The 20,523-nt window shown below is 38.0% G+C and overlaps 1 protein-coding gene across 2 annotated transcripts in view; it reads left to right on the forward strand.

The window, feature by feature from the left end:
- Positions 1 to 20,523, forward strand: part of LOC136120556 (cadherin-6) — a 124,850-nt gene that overhangs the window by 80,660 nt on the left and 23,667 nt on the right. For both annotated transcript variants that reach the window (XM_065874007.1, XM_065874008.1), the window contains one exon: positions 18,726 to 19,020. In XM_065874007.1, coding sequence (XP_065730079.1) covers positions 18,726 to 19,020 — 295 coding nt within the window. The remainder of the gene's footprint in view (positions 1 to 18,725; positions 19,021 to 20,523) is intronic.

The following is a 20,523-nucleotide window of genomic DNA, read 5'->3' on the forward strand; positions in this document are numbered from 1 at the left end:
CCACCCAGCAGTTATGGGATTTGATTTTACTGTGATTGCGCCCCTCCTACCATCTCATTGTGGCTTCTCCTTTGTCTTCGGATGTGGGGTATCTTTTCTGGTGAGTTCCAGTGTCTTCCTGTCGATGACTATTCAGCAGTTAGTTGTGATTCTGGTGTTCTTACAAGAGGGAATGAGAGCACGTCCTTCTACTCCACCATCTTGGTGACGGTTCTCTTGGGGGAGTTTTTCTAAAAATTGATATGCTGTGCTTTTTTAAATATCATGAAAATTTGGGTTCTCTTTGATGCTCTAATGTACAGGTCCTCCTAATATGCCTTTCTCTTGAGTCGTTAACGTCTACCCGATTCAATGAGCCACTAGTCATAGGATAATTAGACAGTAATGTTTTGACAGCCCATAAAAATAAAAGTTGTCAGCCATATACACCTTTAAAATTAGGAATGAACAATTATTTGTTCCTAATTACGTAATCCAAATTCAGTCAACATGAAGCCATATTTTATTCATTTGAAAGACCATTTAAAAGATGCTGTCATTAAAAGATTGCTTTCTTATATTCCTTTTTTTTAAGAGCATAGACTTAGGAGTAGAGACCTCCTAAGGTGATTCAGAGACTAATTAACCACTGCTGCTTAAACAGGAACATCAGATTAAAGCATCTTCATAGCTAACACTTACTGAGTATTGTTTTGTTCCAAACACTCTGTTAAGTGCTTCAGGTGTGCTATTGCAATGTATCCTCACCAGTGAGTTTCCACTGTAATTCCTGTTTTACAGAGGAGTAAACTAAGGCTCAGATTGGGCCAGTACTTTAGCCCAAGATCTCTGACTGCTAGAACCTGACAGTCGACCTCTGTCTGACCTCACAAGTACTCAGTTATATCCCCTACCCTGTGCATCCACTACTTCACAGAGACATTTTGAGGCACAAATGAAGAAACAGTCCTAGAATATGCTTTGGCATTCAATGATTGCATTCAACTCAATACCACAAATACCTACTGAGGACCTGCTGTGTGAAACCCAAGGGTAGAGAGAAACAGAAAAAAATTTTAGAGATTACTTTTAAAGAGCTACACAGATGTGTTGCATTATTATTCCATGCATTCTTTTTAATTTTTCTTGTTTTAATTTCCAGAACACATCAGTGTTATTCAAAATAGTTATAGGTCGGCATTTTAAAATTAGATAGGCAATTAGTGGTGTTTCTGGTCATCATGATGAAAAAGTCACTTTTCTTTTTATTTCCCTTGATAACCTTCTCTAAACTTCTGTTCTGATTCAGTCACCTGCAGTAATCTTTTCTTCCTGTGTCAGTACAAATGCCTTGGGCACATCTCTCTTCTTCATCATTTAAATTTAATGCTCAGACATTTAACATTTTCATATTTCAACCGGTTAGTGTATTTAAGAGAATGTGCCTTCACTTGCTCCTTGAACGTACTTTTTAAAAATGTTTCAAGAAGTAACTTCCCAACTGTCAATAACTGGCAGTAATGCTGATTTTGTTTCCACTGTCAGCCAACTGATTCCATTTTCTTTACGACAAAAGCTTCAATTTGCTATTTTATGCGTAAGAAAATGTCCTGTGTAACAGCCGTTCTCTGAGTCTTAAACCTCCCTCTCTGCAGTCACTCACATGGAGAGCAGAAGAGTTAGAATGTCTGACTTTGGTCATAAACCCAAATGCACTGTTTGGCTACCTGAGTCACACAAGCAGAGTAAAGTATAGAAAGCCAAACAAGGACCCAATCCCAAATCCTCCAACTTCCATGTTATTATGCCTGTGGACTCTTATATCCTCTGTTTATAACTCAATTTGCTGAAAAAAATGGAGGGATCAAGTTGAACAAAAGAGAGTTAAAGGTTCAAATCCTTTCCGTTCCCACTGAGTTATTTTGCCTCCGTGCTCCACAAGCCAAACAGAGCTAGAGGCTGTCAGAAGGTTATAGAGACTCTGCATGCTCGTTATAACAAACCCGCCAGAATCTAGCCTATGGACGTTGTTAAGTATTTCTTTACTCATCACCTTAATTTGTTTATGAAACCATGTAAATACTTGATTTGCACCAGAGTTCTTCATTTTTTGTCATGTATGGGTCCACCCTAGCAGAATGGGAATATAAATATACAGAATGCCAACATCCCAGTTTACATGTCTTTTAAAATCAAAATCCCTAATTATCATTTTGATTGACTCATTTCAAAAATCAGTTAAAAATCCCTGACATATTGGCAGTCAACGGTCAAAATATTCTTAAACCACTGATTTTCTTCATTTCTATTGATGTGAATTAGTACATTATTTTAAATATGAGAAACTAAGAATATATTGTAACAAGAATTATAAATTTAACTTTTAGAGTGCCCTACCTCTAGTCAAAATTAAAAGCTGTCTTTCTAATAGTCTACCCTTTCCTACCAAAAATAAATGGGTTTTTGGAAGGGGTCCTGCCTTTAACAACCTTCATCAAATTTAGAGATTATAGTTAGATGTTAATGTATCATTGGAAACTCAAGGATTCAACTCTTTTTGTATAGATGTAGGCTGCTGTTAGCAAGCTCCACCTTCCTACAAGTTTTTACATTGCCAGTTATTAAGATAACGTAATATACATTGTCATCATATATTGATACATACATCATATATATCATATCCTCATGAGTGTGCTAAATATATCAATATTCTTTGAATACCTATCTTTCCATCTAGAAATGAAGAAGATATTGAAAGAAAGTACAGAATTCTCCATAAGAGAATTAGAGGGTTTTTTTCTTATTGCCATTATTGATAAATAAGTAAAAATAACAACAGCTATTCTCAAAGGTCAATGTGAGGAATCAAATTTGAAATTATGCAGCCTGGGATAAGAAGAAAAGCAGCATGCCAAAATGTTTCACAGGAAAAATATTTATAGTTTCTTCCAGTTTTCTATTCACAGAGAACACATATGCACAAGAAAAGGGAGGCACTTTAAAAGATTAAAATGTATACATGTGTAAGATATATGGATAAATACTTTAGGTGAATTGGTGTGTTTCAGAAGACCTGAGGGCAGTAATGAAAGCATAACAAAAAGCCTGACATATCCGTCTGGATGTGGGATTTAATGCTGACTAGAGGGAACAGAGATTGGAGTTAAGAAGGCAGCTGAAGAATTTATCTCAGCTCTTGCATTTTCAAATAGATTTGGAGAGAAAATGGCTTTCATTCATTCAACAATTATTCACCAGAGACTATAAAGTTAATAGCATGGGCAGCCTGCCTATGTTTGAGCCTCAGCTACACTGTGACTACCTGGGTAATGTTGGGCAAGTTATTTAACCTCTCCCTGCTCTCCATTCCTTCAGCTGTTAAATGAGGGGAGTAATAAAGTTGTTGAGGTGAGGATTAATTAAGTTAATACGAGAAAGAGCTTAGAATGGGGTCAGCATATGGTACTCACTAGTAAGGTACTAAGGGAACACCAGAATAAGGAGGGAAGGCATCCTACTATCAAGTGCATCTTCAGAAAACAGGAAAGGTGAAGAGAAGGATGAACCAAAAGTGCCCAGTTGATGATTCCACTAATGTTCAGTCTCATTCTCTGAAGTCAAGCATTATGGGCCAGAAGATGGTGCCAAAGCAGCTAAGGCAGCTGCAAACACAACTCATCACCAGCAATTCAGAGGGCCAAGTATATATAACAGTACAAAGTTTTCTTTATTATCCCAACCAAACTAAAAATAAAATGAGCACTACACTTTATGTCATTTGATGATCCTGGTAACTTTTGTAGATCCTCCTATTAAGGCTATATATCATTTCATTTTAAAACATCATTACTTAACACCACAATTTGGAGTTTATGTTTTTGAATATTTAAAGTACTGTGAAATGTTAAGAGTCTGGTTAGGTCTTGTTATTTTCTCAATAAAACTTCAATGCACCTAACAATCAAAAATGACTATCGCACTTAGGGTATAATGTTTTAAACTGGAATTATCATAGTTAAGTTGTTAAGTGGGATTTAATATCATGAGATCCTTATATTATTGCACCAAAGTTTATTATTGTGGGAAAATTACTTTTGATTTAATTGTTTAATTACATTTTTTAAGAGCTAAATAATTAATTCCTTGTTTAAGGTTAAACTTTGACCTTTAATATATTGAGTACTCTTTTATATTGGGTCCTAGGTCTGGTCTTTCAAATTAGTACTTTAGGTATTGAATTTAAACCTTTGAATACTTATATCTTTATAAACTCCGCAGGACCCTAGACTACGCCTCACTCATATTTTTATCCTTAAAGATATCTAGCACAGATTTTGTACATTGGAAACAGTCAAATATTACTTCAATTAAGCTGCAGGGACCACAAAAGATACAAAACTGCTGTGTTATCCAAAAGCTGCCTCCCAATTTATTGATGTGGATGATTTGATATGGATATCATCGATAGCGTTTTGTATTGTTGACAACTGAAAATCTAGTCTCTAAAGTTCAAGGATATATTAGATAGTAAACATATAAACCAAATCATCATGAAAGTCCTTCCACAGAAACTACCTCTGGAAATTTCACATCAAAATGACATAGGTATTTTATGATATAATAGCAGAAAACTCAAACTTCCTTAGTGCCAACCAGAGAAATTAAAGATAACACAGTTAGTTGTATGTGCATAAACTAACTGGAAAGATAAAAATGAAAATATATAGCAAATAATATCACATCATAAAAGTTGGTTCCTTTAAGACTTTTACAAATGAAAAATCAGACATTATTTAGGATCTCAGTAGAAGAAAGTTTGAAACAAAATGAGAAAAAGCCGGAGTTCATTAATAGAAAACAATTTTTTTTCTTAAAATTCCTAAGCTACACTGTGCAGATAATTCAAGTGCTCAGTAAAAGAGAAATCATTTAAGACCTGAGAATGTTGATTGCAATGATTCACAAAAAAATCAACTATACAGAAAAATGGGAAAACACAGAGAGAGAAAAATTCTATATAACGACTAATTCTTTTCGTACCAACTATATATTCTTCTAATCAACATATTTTGAGTTCTCACAAGAAATATAATCATTTCTGGAAAATAATCACATCTTAACTCTTTCTACTATTTATATTATGAGTACAATTCAGAAGCGAACATGAAAGAGGAGATGCAAAGAAAGTTCTGCTTTAAAACAGTTATGCAAAACTTTAGCATGCTTTATTGTTTTCTTTTCATGAATTGTGAAGCATAAGAATCTGGCTTATTTACTTAATCTACATCCTAGGGTTTCTTTTTTGTTTTTCCAATGAAGATAAATACCCTCCGGGAAGCAAACTTTCCCTTTAGAAATCAAGTAAAGCAACTTTTATGTTTGCATCTTCTCTAAGTTTGAGATTATTGCCAAATAAAAGTGTTTAAAATTTTTTAAAAAGAAATCAATAAGGTAGAGTGGAGTATAAGAAATTACTTTATTATCCATTTGTATCTTGAGTGTTCTATCTACCCTCCCAACTGTGTGTATTCTGTAAAAAGAACAAAAGGGGGGAATCATTTACCTTGTATGAAAGCTGTGATCTTGGTGATTACCAATCTACCTGCCTCTTAAAGGGAAATACTGTTTTAAAATCAAACCAAGAAAATGAAGTGACTTGGGCAGACTTCAGTGGCAGTACTTTATTCAGTTTTATCTCCTTTTCAACGGTCTAGACATCACTTACTTGAGTTTTAAAACAATAATGAGACAGTCAGAATCTTTACTGCAATTCAAACCATCAAGTAACTTCAAAGAAGGGGAGGGTGCTGGGTGGGAGGGACAGAACAGAAAACACAACACAAGGGAAATCATCCCCTGGTAGGTGAAGAGGCTTCTTAGATTGTTTTTTAGCAGAGTTTTATTGCAGAAAATTTGTAATGAGATAGGAGCAGTGATAATATTTTTCCACATTTTATCAAGTACTACAGTTTATAAAGTGTTTTCATGTGTACAAGCATTCCTCATTATCTGCCTAAGCACTCTTTCAGTTGAGCAGAATTCAATCCTTCTGGGTGTAAGGAAACAGAGTCCCAGAGGGGTTAAGAGACCACAGTGCCGTTGCCAGCAGAGTGCCAAAGGTGAAGCTGGAGTCCATGCTTTTTGACATGGTTTAGTCTACTGCTCTTCCCTTATACCACATTATTACCATGTTCAAGTAGTAGAGAGTATTTCAGGCATGGTGGGCAATGGAAGAGTAGCACAGGGCTTAGGAGTCGGAGCACTTGAAGTTAGGGCACTAACATCACCATGAGCACACTTTCCCTAGCATGGCCATCCAGACAGCACACATTTTTCTTCACTGATTGTTTCCCAGTTATTCTCTTAAAGAAAAAACAAAAACAAAAAACAAAGCTGTTCAAATTATTTAAAAATTTATAAGCTACTCCCATGCAATAAAACTAAAAACTAGTTAATGAACTCATAATCATTTCTCCTAGAATTGCTCACCATTATTTCCTTGAGTATATGAGTGCGTTACAGAATTCAGTTTAATCATCATTTATTGGACATGTACAGGATGCTTGAGAGTTATGAATTTGAATGAGAAATAGTCTCTCCCTAAAGCAAACTACTTGTTTTATAACTGTATGGCTTTAACTTTTTAGATTCTAAGTAAGAATCTACATAAGAATATTATATCCAATATTTTTCTCTTTTTTTTCCAATATGTTTTTTACCTTTGAAGAAAAACACATTTGGGGAAAAGTCCATTAACTAGTGAGGAGCATAATTTTTTTAAAATTCCTGCTGCTTGAATCATCATGTCTCAGATGTCTGCATTTATCTATTAATATTTTCTTCCAAAGTGTATTTTTACAGAGAGAAAGAGAGAGGAGGCAAGGGGAGTGTGTGTGTGTGTGTGTGTGTGTGTGTGTGTGTGTGTGTGTCCTTAGATTTGGTAAGTGCTGAAGAGATTACATTATAAGACAAAAAAAAGTAGGATTGTAATTGGTGAGTTACAATGCCTTACTAAATCAATTTTTGACTGGATATCTGGCTCTCAGCTTGACTTACCACTGGCTTTTTAAAAATGAAAATGTTAGACTAAGCAGGAGGTCAGACTAATGTCTCAGTCTGCCAAAGACCTTGGTCTTCCAGAGCCAAGCAAAAGGCAGTAAACAATGCCTTTTTGGGGAAATGACTTCATGCAGTGAATAAACCAAAATGCATTTGTTTAATTGATAAATCCCAAATGAACAATAACATCTATTATAATTTGTACCATTTGTGCCAATAGAATTTACAAATAATTTAGCCTGGGGTCTAATATAATAATATAATGAATCCAGAAACGTTTATAATCATGGTAGGGAGTGCTTTTTGGTAGTATTCTCTGATGTGAGTCAGGGAGTGACTCTGATGGAGTCAGGCAGATCTTGGTAACCTCTCTGGCTCTGCTCTTAACTTTGGATAAGTTACTTAACCTCCCTAACCTCAGTTTCTCTGAAAAAAGTGGAGAAAATAAAGCTTACTTCCTGGAGTCATTATGAGTATTATTGATTAACAAACAAAGCATTCCTGCAGTACCTAACACATAGTAAACGTTCACCAAGTGTTAGTTTTCTTCTTTCTTCACTGAAATTCTTTTTTTTTTTTTTTTTTTTTTGCGGTACGTGGGCCTCTCACTGTTGTGGCCTCTCCCGTTGCGGAGCACAGGCTCCGGACGCGCAGGCTCAGCGGCCATGGCTCACGGGCCCAGCCGCTCCGCGGCATGTGGGATCTTCCCGGACCGGGGCACGAACCCGCGTCCCCTGCATCGGCAGGCGGACTCTCAACCACTGCGCCACCAGGGAAGCCCTTCACTGAAATTCTTGAAGCACCACATGCAGTTCCAGCTCACTTTGAATTCCAAAGGTAAAGAACTACCTTAGTGGGACTTCCCTGGCGGTCCAGTGGTTAGGACTCGGCACTTTCACTGCCATGGCCCCGGGCTTGATCACTGGTCAGGGAACTAAGATCCTCCCCCCTCAAAAAAAGAACAACAAAAAAACTACCTTAGCTTCCTATTGCTGCTGTAATGAATTACCACAAACTTAGTGGCTTAAAATAGTACAAGTTTATTATCTTATAGCTTTGGAGGTCAAAAGTCTGAAATGGGTTTCGCTAGGTTAAAATCAAGGTGCCGCAAGGTGTCTTTCTGGAGGCTGTAGGGGAGGAGCCGTTTCCTTGTCTTTTCGAGCTTCTAGAGGCTGACTACATTCCCTGGTTCATGGTCCCTTCCACCAAAGACAACAGCATAGCATCTTCAAATCTCTATCTCAGTTTCTCTCTCTGACCTCTGTTCCATCATCACATTTCCTTCTTTGACTCCAGCTCTCCCCTACTTCTTTCCCTTATAAGGACCCTGGTGATTACATTGGGCTCATGTGGTTAATCCAGGCCAGTCTCACTACTTCAAAATCTTTATCTTAATCACACTTGTAAAGTCTTTTTTGCCATGTAAGGTAACATAGTCATTGGTTCTGGGAATTAGGACATGAACATCTTTGGGACAGCCATTATTCTGCTTACCACAACTATTATAGCACTAAAGTTTTGTTCGTTTAATAGTTACTCTGGTACTTTTGACATTAAATTCAAGGTATTGAGTGTAGAGGATGTCAAGGGAATTAATACATTTCTTCTGAGTTTAGATTTAAAATTCTTTTGCTTTTAGCAGTTTTGTCAAAAATTCTCCTTCATATAACACAAGGTCTGTTTCAGTGCTTATTAAATCTAACAAAGGTAAAAGATTGAATTGAGTGGGGTCATGTGGAATCTCTGCAAATGCAGAGCACTTTATGGTATTATATGAACGTATTTTTAAAGTTACAAGGTACGCAATGAGGAAAAAAGATGGAAGGATAGATTAGACAGATAATAGATAGATGATAGATGATATTGATAGATAGATAGATGATATTAATAGATAGATAGATAGATAGATATAGGATTCAATCAGTGGTTCTCAAAGGAGGCTATTTTGCCCCGCAGGGGACACTTGGCAACATCTGGAGACATTTTTGGTGGTCACAACTTGAAAGGTGCTACAGGTATCTAGTGCGTAGGGGCCGGGGATGCTGCTAAACATCTTATAATACACAGAATAGAGTTACCCAGCCCAAAATGTTAATAGTGCAGAGGTCAAAAAATCCTGAATTAGATAGATCTGTGTAACTCAGCACTTAAGATATTGTTTGGTACAGGATAAACCTTTAATGAATGTCATAGAACTGAATGTAAATATCCAGAGAAAATATTTATGTTGCAGTTAACTGACTAGACTGTGGTGTCAGACTGCCTGGACTCCAATCCTTCTCCCGTTGGTTGTATGATTCTGAGAAGTTACTAAACTCTTACCTTGCCTCAGTTTCCTCATCAGTTGAGGTGATAGGAAGAGGGTCATAATGAGTAACAAATTATATAATCTGTGTAACAGCAGCACATTTCCTGGCCCATAGGATGGGCTTCATAAATGTCTGCTATTATTACTTTCCCAAATTCCAGACAGACCCATTGCCAAATGATTGATCATATAAGAGAAAGCTTTAAAGATAAAATATTTACACTGTTCTAAAAATCAATCAAATTATTTATATTATATAGAAGGATATAATGTTTTCTAGTCATGATAAGAGGCAACACAGTATAATCAAAAAAGAACATGGGAGATGGAGGCAGCCTGATCCTAGGTTTTGTCAGAGGAAGAGATTGTCCTGATTCTTCTAGAGCCCATTTAACATATCAAGAGACAAGCCTGGCCAATTCGAATAAAACTTACGAATCCCATTTATAAATGTAGTTACCAAAAGTTATTGGTGCCAGGCTCTGGGGCTATTGGTCATTCTTACCCCCCAGTTATCTTCTCAGTTTTTATGGTGCGAATTGTCTCTTCCTCCCACCAAAACTTAAGTGGTGGGGTATTCCTAAAACTGAGGGAGGGATTTCACATTCCTGGCTATTAAACACAAAAACACACAGCCCTGTGTGTATCTAAAGTCATTTCTACTTCTCTGAGACATCGTATCTGAAGTCTGGAAAAGGGGGCAGTGGGAAGCAGTGGCAAGTTTGTGGATAAAGGTGAAAACAAAGTGGGTTTTTGCCCATTTCCCTTTGAGGCAATCATGTGGTGGAGGAGAAGCTCCTTTAAGCTCCTGGGCTTCTCCAGGGCAAGAAAAGGGTAGATAATCTCTTTGATGGTACCTACCAAGGACAAAGCAACCCGCGGCTAAGTCCACATTTGCCAAGGGCAATGGAGGAGTGATACTCAGACATCAGGGGGTATGTGATACCAAGGAGGCAGGCAGGGTGGGACTAGTCACCTTGGACCCTGGAGAGCTGAGATCGTGATTCCACTTGCCAAAACCATAGATGCCCCTGAGGAAAGTAATGGATGAGGGCTATTGTCTAGAGACCAGTGGACCAGAGGCAGTACAGGACTGCCCTTAGCTCCAAAAGCCCCGAATTTTCCTCTGATTTGTGCCATGTGGGTCTCTCCTCTTCATACACCCAGATGTCATCTTGGAATGAATCAGGGGCAAAGAGAGAAAGCAAAACCCAGAAAGACCGGGATTTATTTAAAATAGTTATCTAAAGAGACTGTATTATTGAATCAGGCAGATTTTATTGGACTGCACTAAATTACTGAATATTGACTGAATATTCAACCTAATATCGAGTTCCTAATACTCAATGGGATTAGAGCTTGAGGGATAAGCTATTAAAAAAAAGAAAGAAATAATAAGGAAGCTGCATCTTCCCGTGCACCTCTGAATGCAGTGTGAGAAAATATGTGACCCTGCACCTCAAGGGAAGGACGCTTCTATTTTAGCTGACTTTATTGCTTTTATTATTCCAGGCACCTACTCAAGGCCTTCTCTGATCTTCTCCCACACAGAGCCTTGGAACCATGCCATGTGCTCATACTGGTTGCCAAGCCATTTTTCTCCCCTCGGTGATCCAACCTTCTCCAAGAAGTCTTCCTAAACCATCAAAGAGCTAACATGTCCCCTGACTCCACCTTGTCCAACTCACAGGTTCCCTCTGTATTGTCCTCTAGCGTTTCCTTTACCTTGTTATTCCTAACTAATACTTAATAAGAATACCGAAGTGCCTAATTTCTGCTTTTATTTGCTTTCTTTTATGTATGGGTAAGTATTTCCAAGGCTAATTTGCAAAGGTATAGAAGGCAGGTATTAGATGTTTTTTATTCATTGCCTTATGCAGCTCTTCAGGCCAATAAGTGTTTTTAAATGGTCTTGGTTGACAGTTAAACTATATTTTAATAGAACAATGTTTCTGTGAAATGGAGAATTTTCCATTCATTTTCCATCAGCTTCATTCTTGAAACTTCTTCACCCTTAACAGATGACTTCTGTCCTAGCACTTATAATGGGTCAAGGTACTTATAACATCTGCTCTTTTGAACAAATCTAATACAGGTTGGCTTTATTATTGAGGTTTAATTGGTTATTAAAGAAAATTTTTTATATCTGAGGTGATAACTTGAAATGCTCTCTGACTGCTCAGACTAGACAATGTGCTTAGTTTTGGTAGTAATTGCTAAATTATCTGGCAACTTCAGGAACATATATTCTTGATACATAGAATTATCCTAAAATCAAGTGAGAAAGGGGGTGGGGGACACTAAGATTTATTTATGTTCCAGAAACCTTCATTGATTATTGATATTTTATCCAATTTTATCTTTATAACATTCATTCATTCTTTCTTTGCAATCATTAATTATTGAAGATCTATAATGTGCTGTTATGTTGGGTGCTGAGAATACGGAAGTGAACCAGACAGGCTTGATGCTTTTTTTATCATGAAATTTGCCATCTAGCTGTTTGCTGACTGAAACATGAAAACAGCTGTGAAATTCTCAAAAAAAAAAAAAATTGAGAATGTACTGATGGCTAACTGGGGAAGAAATTGGGAGTGTAGAACAGGAGGCTATAACTTAGACTAGCAGCTCAGGGAGAACTTCCCTGAGGAAATCAAGATTACAAAGACCTGATGTATGAATTGGATTAACCAGGTGAAGGTGTTCAAAAGGCCTTTACACCAAGGGGACCACATGCAAGGAGGCCTAGATATGAAAGAGTCTGATGTATCTTCAACCAACTGCAATACGTACAGTACACTAGAACAAAGAGTGTCAAGGAGAGAATGATGGCTGATGAAGCTAAGGAGAGGGGCAGAGACTGTGGAGACTCTGGAGGCCATGCTGAGTGGGGCTAGGGGCCTTATCCCAAGAGTAAAGAGAAAACACTGAAGGATTCAGTTAGAAAAGAGTGGTATCTTGAAAGTTGTTGATGGTGTTGTTTAAGTTCATCTAGTCACAGAAAGGAAAATAGATGGAAAGGAAGCAAGACTGAGTGTGTGTTCAGAGAGCCTCATTGCAATAGGTCAAAGAGAAATGGTGGTGAATTGGACCAGGGTGGCACCAGTGGGAATGGAGACAAGTAGGCGGTGAGTCAAGATATAGGTAAGAGGTAGAATTGGCAAGAGTTAGGGGCCTAATGAATTTGGAGATGGAGGCAGAAGGAAGGTTCTAGGGTGACTCTCTGGTGGTCCTTACAGAGATGGGACATACAAGAGGAAGAATGGTTTGGGAGAGAAGGTAATGACGTCAACTGGGAAGTACTGAGCGTGAGTTGTCCAAGAGACTTGCCTGGGAATCACTGTATCCTTGACTCTGCATCTCACGAAAATGTCTGTCCTGAGGTTATATAGAGATTTGGACATTAATGGCACAGAGATAATAGTTTAATCCATGAAAACAGATACTCTCATTTGGAGAGAGTATGTGAAATGAGGAAAGACAAGGACCTAAGACATAGGCCTGAGGAATATCTACATTTAATGGACAAGTAGAAGAGGAATATCTGGCAAAATTAGTTATTTTGAGTTTTGTCTTAAAGGTGACCTATGAAAACTATGATAACTTAATTAATTTAGTTGATTAATAGGAAAGTCAGAATTCAGACCCAAACGTTTCCACCTTCAAAGTCCACCTTCTAGATACTTCCTGTCTGTGATGTAAGAATCATTTACTGATGCATATCTCTGAGCTAGGCCTTCTGTTAAGCATTTTACATACATTGTTTTATTAATTTTCAGAGCAACCTACCTGTAAACTAAGTATGGTATTATTCTTATGTAGATGAGGGAGATAAGACTTGGAGAAATTAACTAAGTTCCCCAAGGTTACCCGACTACTACATACCCATTTCTTTCCCTTGCCCAAGACCATGCATGCATTATGATTGTACTAGTTAAGGCAGTGATTCTCAAACTTGAGCTCTCATCAGAATCACCCGGAGGGCTTCTTAAAACACAGATTGTTGGGCAACACCCTCTGAGTTTCTGATTCTGGAGGTAGATGGGGTCTGAGAATTTGCATGTCTAGTTCCAACAACCTGCCACAAAAATATGCTGCCCTCAGCATTTTAACTTGGAAAAAACATAAATATAAATTAGATATAAATTAGTTAATTCATAATAATCATTAACATCCAAATACAGCATATTAAAATATGTAATATAAAATTTTATTAAAAGATATTTTTAGGGCTTCCCTGGTGGTGCAGTGGTTGAGAGTCCGCCTGCCGATGCAGAGGATGCGGGTTCGTGCCCCGGTCTGGGAAGATCCCACATGCCGCGGAGCGGCTGGGCCCGTGAGCCACGGCCGCTGAGCCTGCGCGTCTGGAGTGTGTGCTCCGCAACAGGAGAGGCCACAACAGTGAGAGGCCCACATACAGCAAAAGAAAAAAAAAAAAAAGATATTTTTATTTACCTACCCCTATGATCTCTGAAACAGAAGCTACTCCTAATCCCTGCCATGTACTTCAAGAAATTTCTTCCTGACATAAACTCTACCTAACAAGCTCTTCACGATTTTTACATTAAGCATATTTATTAGCGTTATGTATACATGCATTATGTAGAGAGATGTATGTATATACACACTCATATATACATATATATATTGAATTCAGTTAAGCTTCAATTTGTCTTAAGTTGATTGTAAATTTATTTTCCCAATTTAAAATAATATTCAATCTATTTAGCACAAAGGTGTTCTCTCTGGTGTAACTCCAGTTTCTACACTTCAATCCCAATCAGACAACATCTTTTCACCACAGCTGTTCTCTGATTCTTATAACATTTCAGATTAGCAATCATTACATTTCTTAAAGGGCCACATTACACTCTATGAGCATATTAGTCATAATCCATTTTTTTATTTCAGCCAAAAAATCACGTAATTCCTTCCCTAAGCCCCTTTCAGGCTGTTGTAGGTACTTCCAGATGTGCCATGTAGGTAAACTTCTGTTTAAACTCTGCTTTCTTGTCTCAACGATGCATATGCTTAGAAGATTCAGTTTGGTTACTGACTTAAGACAAGTGACTCAGTGACACATAGGGAATGGGGGGAATGGGGCAGCATTAACTAGCTCCATAAACCACTAAAAATCTGTACAGTTAGTGTTATACCTTTGAATTAGAGACAAAATCAAGTTGGGAGGTGGCATACGTAGCAGATAAAAAGATACTGGCACTGCTTTATTGATGCCTGCAATGGGGCCATATCTACAACCCCAGATCCTTGTATTTATTTGTCAAGATGCTACACTAAAAAAAATAATGAGAAGTCAACAGAAAAACAAGCAAAGACCAAGAGCTTCTTCTGCAACAAAATGCTCCAGGTACAGTAGTAAAAAGTCCTGCGAGCCCCAGATGAAATGTGACTTTCCGAGGGAAGTGGATAATTTTTACTTGATGGTGAATCGTTAAAAGTGAGCCAGATGATTAAACTTAATGGAACAGCCACATTAAACTGAAATTAGTAAAAACATGCCTCGGGCAGCATACAACCTTTTATTTGTTGTTGTTTAACTTCTGCCTTTTACAGTGGCCATGATGAATGACATCACAAAAGAAAAAAAATCCAATTAAACTCTAAGAGCTCAATAAACCCCTAATGTCTGCTTGTCACCACCGCTTTCACTTGCACTGATGTCTTCTTAATGTTTCCTCTTTTCCCCAAGGAGAGAAAAAGGAACTGGCCTCAGAGGGGTTCAGTGGAAGGGGAGTAGAGGGGGAAAGAGCACACAAAGGCTTCTGGAGGTTTCTATTCTGTGCGCTCCATCAGATGTAGACGCTGCACTGGGAGGGGGATGAGGTTAAATTGTTTTATTATTATACAATGCCTGAGTGAAGAGATGCACTTTCCCACTAGTTTTCAAATACTGATAAATCAGAATTGGGATCTGCAGAGCAATCCCTGTTCACGCCCCTAGCTGGCATCTCCACTGCCCTTTTATATTGTCTTGGTGTTTGTTCTATAAGTCATCGAAATGGTCTCTCCTGACAGCTAAAAGTAAGTTTCTGATTACTTTTACCTGAATAAATCTTGTGATCCAATGTGGTATTCACCTACTAATTGTGCAACAACTACATATTGAAAGTGATGAAAGAACCGGCTGAGGGGAGTCTACAATCTAGTGGAATGCAGAATATAATAAATCATGTGGAAAGATAGCAATGGCCACCTGATAGAAGAATACTGGCTTTTGATAACAGATTTTACCTTAGAGATACCATGTGTTTGTAAAATTGGGTTTTCAAAGTCCTCAGAACAAAGTTCTCAAAGTCAAAAGCAAAAACCTGTTTATTGTGAACTAAGAGCTAATAATAGTAACACTATCTTAAATTTGGAAGACACTTTGGAAGACACTTTATAAAACACATGCTTTTATCGCATGTTTATGTAGGAACTAACATAGTATTTGTATATAGTCTCTTAGTGCTTCACTATAGCCTTGTCCTGTAGCTCAATTATCTTCATTTTCTGATAAGGATCCCAGGGCTTGGAAGTTAATTGACTGTCCTATTGAGAGAGAGAGAATGAGCAAGGCCCACACTTGGGACTCCTGGTGTGGTGCCCCCTGCACTGTGCCAGGCTGCTGACCATGGCTGTCCTAGAGCCAGATCCAATGGGCAGTGACATTGGTTTCATTACTCATGAGTTAATGAAACAGCTTTTTAAGAGCTCTCTTCAGTCATTAGAATTTGACGATGGAGAGTTAAAACTTTCCCCAGTGACTCTTTCTGTGTAGTCAGGGTTTCAGCGTTTTCTTAGCACATCACATCACACAAATCATGGGGTGCTCTTGTTTTACATTTCTTATTGCGTTTGTCTCACTTCTAAGCAATTTCCTCCCCATTCGCATTTATCTTGCATGATTTCTGTCAAATTGCTTTCAAGGCCACTAATTGTATAAATAATATTCTCTTCCTCAAACTCTGCTATTAACTAGTAGTAGCTGTGGGGCGTTAGACACAGTTTATCTCTCAAAATGAGAAGGTTGCACGGAATAATCTATAAACCTCTTCTTGCACTCAAGTTCTAATCTGACTCTCACGTGAGCTGCGTGATTTGGGAAACACGACATATAGGAGCCTCAGTTTTCTTGACTCCCGCAGTGATGGATTCAATTATCTCATGTTTCCCAAAATGAGTTTCTTGGAAAACTGTTTTGGGGAATATCAATACGGATCACACCCAAAAAGGATTCATTACATAAGAAAGTTCAGGAAAGCTAGATTAAATGATGTTTAGTACAGTTGTGGACTATAGGTACTCACAGCCTTTCCTAAGTTAATGGGCACTGGGTGACTCTAAGAAAGAGGCAGAATATGAAGTATTTCCCAAAATTATTGCGCCACAGAACCTTTTTCCTCAGCATTTTGTGTAAATGATATTCCATGGTACATACTTTTAGAAAGTGTGGGTTACGTATTTTTTAAGTCCCTTTTTCCCCTGAGGTTCTATTTTCAAATGTGTTTGTAGACATTACTCTGAACATTCCATGCAGTATCAATCAAGAGAACACAGAGATGGTTTACCTGCTGCTGTTGTTGCCATTACTGTTGTAACACAGCCTATACTCCACTTAGACAGAGTTGAAATAAGGTAGAGATTGTCACCAAACAGAACTTGGGTCTGCTCACCTGCTGCACAGCAAAGCCAATCTACTGACACCAGGTTGTAATGAAGGAAAGTACAGTGTTTATTGGAGGCACCAAGCAAGGAGAATGGGCAGCTCATGCTCAAAAGACCCGAACTCCCCAATGGCTTTCAGGAAAGGGTTTTTAAAGGCAACATTTGGCATGAGGATTGCAGCCCGTGGACCTTCTTCTGACTGGTTGGTGGTGAGGTAACAGGGTGATGTTTCAGGAATCATAATCATCAACCTTCTGAATCTGACGTCTGCATGCTTGTGGTCACATGTAATCACCATCCTCTACCTTGTGTGGGGGAGCTTAGTTTCTGCAGAACTCAAAAATATATGTCAGATTGTTATGTATATCTCTTCAGGAGGAACTAGGACTCTGTTTTATCACTGAACTATTTGCTTTTCCTTTGTTTCTGCATTCCCTCACTTACCTAATTAGTAACTGCTTGAGTCTGCTCTTTGGAACTCAGGAAAGACCTAGGAGACTAAAGCCTTTCTCTACAAACAAGAAACAGGAAGCACAGAGGGGCTTTTCTACCCAGGAGGGCCCCACAGGGTCCTACTAGTCATTAAAGCTGACTTGTCTGTATGTAGCTGACACTTACAACTGAGATCTGAAAACAGTTCTCCTTGGTCAAAAGCACTTTTTGAAAAAAATTGTGAATAGGGTTAGGTTATCAGAAGACCTATGAGATACTGCCTAAACTTTTGCTGAGGTGGGGAAAAGGGAACTAAAGAAACAACAGGGAAGTCAACAGAGTGGATATCAAGTTCAGGATAAGTAACCCATGGGCTACTTTTCCAAGTTAGGATCGCCCTCTTCACTTCAGTGCTATCTTCATGTTCATTACCGCAACCCTTCACCCAGACCCATTTCACTGGCTGTTAATCTTATCAGAGCCTCTGCTTGATGACCTTCAGGAACAGAGAACCCACTGCTTCATAAGGCAGACTGTTCAATCTAATCTTTTAGAAGGTCCTTTCCCATTTTAAACTAAAACATGTGTTAAATATTCTTTTCCAATTTATCTTGTAAATTTATCTTGTTCCAATTTATCTTGTAAATTACCTAGTCAGGGTGGTTTCAAGGCATTGTCCCTGGCAGCACTTAAGATGTTTCTCAAACACTTCGAGTTGAATTTCATAAATAAATTTCACATCTTCCTAGAAAATTGACTATAATCTCCATCATATTAGAATCAAGAAGATTGACTAGCTTTCCTAAATTCACCAAGATAGCAATGTGGAGAGGCAAAATGTATACTCTGATTCAGAAACCAAAATCCTCTTCTCAGTAGTATGTTGCTTGTCTGGTGTATCTGTGTACATAAAAGTGAGGGGGAGAGTGTATTAATAGATCTGAAAGCTGTAGTGAAAATAGTTTTGTTCCCGCCAGGCTTATATGTCCTTGGGCATCTTACTATTGCTCTGGCCTTTAGTTTTCCATTCTTCAAAATCAGGATTACTAAATTTTATCCAAGCTCTGTTCCACTTCTGGAAATCTCTGTGATTATAAGGAAACGTGTTCACTAACGAACGGCATTTACTACTGAGGATTTAAGTAAAGAGTAAAAGAAAACAATCTGCAACCCTTAGAAAGACTTGAATGAAAGTTAACATAGCATTGCATCATAAAGACAAACAGTTTAGGATCACATGCTTGACTTTTACTTTCTTTAATTTTTTTTTCTACACTAGTTACATTCAGACCAGGATAGAGGAGATGGATCACTTAAATATATCCTTTCAGGAGATGGAGCAGGAGATCTCTTCATTATCAATGAAAACACAGGGGATATACAGGCCACCAAGAGGCTGGACAGGGAAGAAAAACCTGTTTACATCCTTCGAGCTCAGGCCATAAACAGAAAAACAGGGAGACCCGTGGAGCCCGAGTCTGAATTCATCATCAAGATACATGACATCAATGACAACGAACCAATATTCACCAAGGAGGTTTACACGGCCACTGTTCCTGAAATGTCTGATGTCGGTGAGTGAGATGTGATTCAACCATTTCCTCTAGTACATCAACTGAATAACAAGTCCTATGAGTGAAATTTGCTGAATTGAATGAACTTAGCTGCTAAATTCTAGAAGCATTGTGTTTCAAACAGTCCATTTATGTCCTTTTTGTAAGTGTACCGGTGTCTCCTAATATTACTCTAGTCTTATTATTTTTAAGAAAACAGCATTTCCTCTAGTGATTAGGGTATGAAAAGTGGCAGGGTGAGAGGGGGAGGGAGGAGAGACCATTTCACCTAATTCCTCTCTTACTCAAAATGCCCACTTTATTTCTTGGACTGAAAGGCAGCAGCCCTCTCTATTTCTCTTAGCCCATAGTGGTATTAGGCTTCAGGTAAGGATCTCCCCAATGGAAAACAAAAGCCCTGAATTTACAGTCCAGACTAAAGAGTAATTATATTTGAGAAAGAGACTCAAAGAAAACTTTTTTAAAAATCCATAAACAATATGCAGATGATGTCTAAAGGATATGTTCTTTACTAAGTGGTAGAAATTAAGAGACTTTCATGACATTAATATGGTAAATTAATATTTTGTGCACAATTCTACCACCAATTTTAAAGTTAATACGTGTGCATTTAATTTGCTTAGATTGGGAAAAGGTAAATAGAATTTAAATTAAGAAAAAAATCCTGCCGACATCACTGTCAGCCACATTAAAACACTTCAGGGGAGACAATGACAAATGTTCAACTATTGTGTAAAGGGTTATTTTAAGTTATATTCAGTGCCAAGTTCAAAAGGGCTAAATTACATAATAAAAAACATTTCCATAATTCTGCGAGTCAGATATCAGAGACATTTCAGTTCACAATTCTAAGACTTGGAAAATACATAATCTACAGAAATGATTATAAAACATCTCAATATTTCCCATGAAGAAGTTACTCATCTCATTACTTGAAGTCACTTTTTGTTAGAAGAATCACAAACCATCACCAAAGTTAAGAGGAGGATTAGAATTCTTTTAAGAGGAAGATTTGTTAGGAAAAATATTTTTCCTCTACGTGGTAAAGGGCAGGAAGAATTAATGAAGGACAACCTGGTCATCAGCACCACACTGGGCAACTCTAACCAGATGTGCAAAGTGTAACCGCACAATATAAGGGGCAGCGTACTCTTGAAGTCATTATAGAATTAAATATGTTTTATAAATATTTGAGGGTAGCTGGCAGTAACACGTCTTGAGGAAGAGAAGCCTTTTTCCAATCTGCACACAGGCACAGTTATGTTGACATTCATCATTATCATAAATTAACATGTCATTATTGTGATAGTAAAGGCATCCCAAAGGAATTACATGAAGGTAGTGGGACAATAAATAACAAGGTAGTAAAAATGGACTTCGGGGCTTCCCTGGTGGTGCAGTGGTTGAGAGTCCGCCTGCCGATGCAGGGGACATGGGTTCATGCCCGGGTCCGGGAAGATCCCACACGCCGCAGAGCGGCTGGGCCCGTGAGCCATGGCCGCT

This window comes from Phocoena phocoena, chromosome 3 (genome assembly GCF_963924675.1).
Source record: "Phocoena phocoena chromosome 3, mPhoPho1.1, whole genome shotgun sequence".
Classification (NCBI taxonomy): Eukaryota; Metazoa; Chordata; class Mammalia; order Artiodactyla; family Phocoenidae; genus Phocoena; species Phocoena phocoena.